This window comes from Onthophagus taurus, chromosome 6, assembly GCF_036711975.1.
Source record: "Onthophagus taurus isolate NC chromosome 6, IU_Otau_3.0, whole genome shotgun sequence".
NCBI classification, from domain to species: Eukaryota; Metazoa; Arthropoda; class Insecta; order Coleoptera; family Scarabaeidae; genus Onthophagus; species Onthophagus taurus.
This window is the reverse complement of record NC_091971.1, coordinates 32,197,808-32,201,054: the sequence shown is the minus strand read 5'-3', so window position 1 is coordinate 32,201,054 and position 3,247 is coordinate 32,197,808. Positions and strand designations below refer to the sequence as shown.

Here is a 3,247-nt window from a genome sequence, read left to right as displayed (position 1 = left end):
GCTCGTTTCAATAAATTAAGTCTGTTCTGATTAGGCTAAAAATGCGTTACGTAATGAAACCAGTGCGGTAATGAACTTCATTACGTAACTCAAATCACCTCAAATGAGTGCGGTAATGATGACTTATCCAAGCAGTCGTAGATAAAAGTATTTATCTACAAAACTGAATGAGACCCATAAAATCGGATTTCACCAAAATAACATACATGATTATCTTTATTCCTTCTAAAAATATCATAACTATTTTTGAGGAAATGGGCTCTTCACGAATTTATAGATGAAAAGGAAAGAAACTTAGCTAACCTTGACGAATCAAAAAAATTGCTTAATTTAAATAGAATACAACTTAAAAACTAAAAGTTTTTATCGAAAAACGATTACATCATAATGAAGGAGACTTTGTTCTTTATGAATCGAATTAAATTCAAATCGATTGCGTCATCAAATAGAATTGAAAATGTGAAAATAAAAATGTAAATCTTCAAATGTATGGTTTTAAAAATATAGACGAGACGTACGCATGATGCGAATATTGACAAAAAGATTTACGATGTATTTCACACCTTATTCACAATTAGTCAGACGTAGACTTCGTTTTACTTCATCTGGATTATTCTGGTGTGTTCTTTCTCGATCTTTTCATTGAGGTGGGATAAATTAAATAGACTCATTTATTTATTCAGAGAAAAATAATTGAAACATGATTCTATGGAGTAACACGTACGTTTTATCTTTAATTTGATATAAAATTTATTTCCAAGTTGAATATGTGATGCAAGTTACATTCGCATTTCAAGTAAAAACACCAGTATAATATAAAAAAAGTTTTATAGCAAATTTAAGAAGCTTCTTCTTGCCAACGAAGATGATGAAATCCCACGAAAGTTCTTTGAGTTCGTTCTGCGAATCCACGCAAAGTGCACCACAGCTAATTAAAGTAATTGTAAATTTTGTAATTTACATTATTTCATCGTCATTTTCTTATCCGTTTAGAAAACTTACTAACGATACAAGAAGACGGACGGTTAAATAGAAGTTTTCGAATGGCAAAATCGGGTCCGATTCGTCCTTGACCTCTTGAACCATTATATAACACAATGGGTGCTGGGTGTCGATTATGGGCGTCTCGCTTCGTGCGCGGTTTTATCTCTTTTTTGGTTGATTGTATTTGATGGGAGAATTCTGGTGAAAACTGTTAAGCAAATATTACGTGATATGTTACACTATAACATTATTACATTACACCTCAACAAATAGAAATGTGAATTAATTAAATTAACTATTTAATAATTATTTTATTTTAATGTTTTCATCATTTTAATTATTACAAGTTAACCTTTTTACGTATTCATTGATAAGTGTCTTATATAATATGTCACAAGTACTTGCTTTCTTTTTAATTTTAGAAAAGAAAAATTGTACTCAAAAAGAAACGTAATAACGAATTTATTATTAATTCAAATGGCGAAATCTACCATCCACATGATACCCTTGACATTATTGTTTGCATGAATCTCTTTAACACCTCTCAAACATTTATTTATAAGCGATTTTGTAGAAATAACTTTGTAACGAAAGCCACAAAAAGTTGTTTCTTCGAATTAGTGAGAGTATTCTGAAATAAATTGAATTTTTTTAAGTTTACCTTGATTTTTTTTTGAATCTTAACACATAATGTATTAAATCAATTAAATAAATCGGATTAATAAAAAGAAAAATTTATTACACTGCTAACAGTTATTATAGCTTTACAAACAGTTTATGCAAATTATCCTTTTTATTCCTTATAATAGAGACGTTAACAATTTTCATTAATGTATGTAACAATTTAATTAAACACGCATACAACCAATTATGTTATTTATGATTAGATGTTTGTTCGAAACTTTTTCTTTCTTAATTTTATAATTAATAGGCTTTTTTTAGATAATTTTATGGATTAACTTGTGAAATCGAGAAATTGTTGCGATTTGGCGTTAAAAATAAATTTTGACAAAACTTACACAATCGAATGTTAAAGAGATCTTAGACCATAGAAAGTTGTCCTTTTTGAATTGAAAATTGAAATTGTGGAGAGGAGCAAAAGGATGGACATCTCATACAATATTGGGATAAAGGAGGGAGTGTAGAAGAGTGTGTGTGGGTAAAATGTCAACAACTTCTTGTATAAATATTGCTTCTCCCTAGGTGATTTTTATCAGTTCACCACTTGACTTAACCAATACAACCATGAACGCTTTGGTAAGTTTCAATTTTGTTTCAAATTATTTTAAATAGAATTTTTATTACTCTTACATACTAATTTCTATAATTTCATAGATTATCCTCACCGCTATTTTAGCGTGCGCTGCTGCCCAAAAAAGTGATAAAACAGCATCTATTCTTAGACAAAGTAGCGATGTTAACCCAGACGGTTCTTATCAATGGAGGTAACAAAAATTATATTAACAAAATTGATTTTATTTAATAATTTATTATTTTAGTTACGAAAACGACAACGGTATTTCCGCCCAAGAACAAGGATCTTTAACCAACTCAAAAGAACCAGCGGTTGCTGCTCAAGGTGGTTTCCAATACAAATCCCCAGAAGGTGAACAAATTTCAATTCAATACGTAGCTGATGAAAACGGATTCCAACCACAAGGAGCCCATCTTCCGGTTGCACCCGAACCACAACCAATCCCAGCATATATTGCCAGAGCTTTGGACTGGATCGCCGCTCATCCACAACCGGAAGAAAAGCCACAACGTAAATTCTAAAACCAATCTACCTAAACTTTAAACAGACCATAATGTAAAAAGATTTTTTGTTGTATTAAAACGAATTCGTTTATTTTTGTTGGACACTCTGTGATTTATTCTATCTTCTTGCTCCGATTTGTATTATAAAGAAAAAAAAATGTACATAAGATTTTTTTATTACCAATAATAAATGAATAATAAATAAAAATTTATTTACTTTTTATATAAAACCTAAGTATAAATAACACTCTCACTTAATAGTCTTTACCACTGGAATTAACCTTTTTTATCACGCCAATGTTATTTTGATCGCTCTAGTGCTTTGACCATGATCTTTAAAGATGTTACACAGCTCTTCTTCGTGAATATTCTGTTCTATGTGGAAAAAACGTGGGAACTCCTTCAAACCTACGCAAAAAATTCTTACCATTTTATTTCATACTCATCAATTACGATTACATAAAAATATTCAATGACGAATTTAAATTCTTTTTGTTTAATTAAA

General features: G+C 29.9%; 1 protein-coding gene across 1 annotated transcript; it reads left to right on the top strand.

The window, feature by feature from the left end:
- The first annotated feature begins 2,130 nt into the window (after positions 1-2,130).
- Positions 2,131-2,844, top strand: LOC111416259 (larval cuticle protein LCP-17-like). The gene is made up of 3 exons (XM_023048226.2): positions 2,131-2,241; positions 2,320-2,429; positions 2,484-2,844. The coding sequence occupies exons 1-3, from the start codon at positions 2,230-2,232 to the stop codon at positions 2,758-2,760; spliced, it is 399 nt and encodes a 132-aa protein (XP_022903994.1). The 5' UTR covers positions 2,131-2,229; the 3' UTR covers positions 2,761-2,844.
- The last annotated feature ends 403 nt before the right edge of the window (positions 2,845-3,247 follow it).

Coding starts and splice junctions, on each gene's coding strand:
- LOC111416259 (XM_023048226.2), top strand. Junction 2,430..2,483: donor GACGGTTCTTATCAATGGAG/GTAACAAAAATT, acceptor TTATTATTTTAG/TTACGAAAACGACAACGGTA.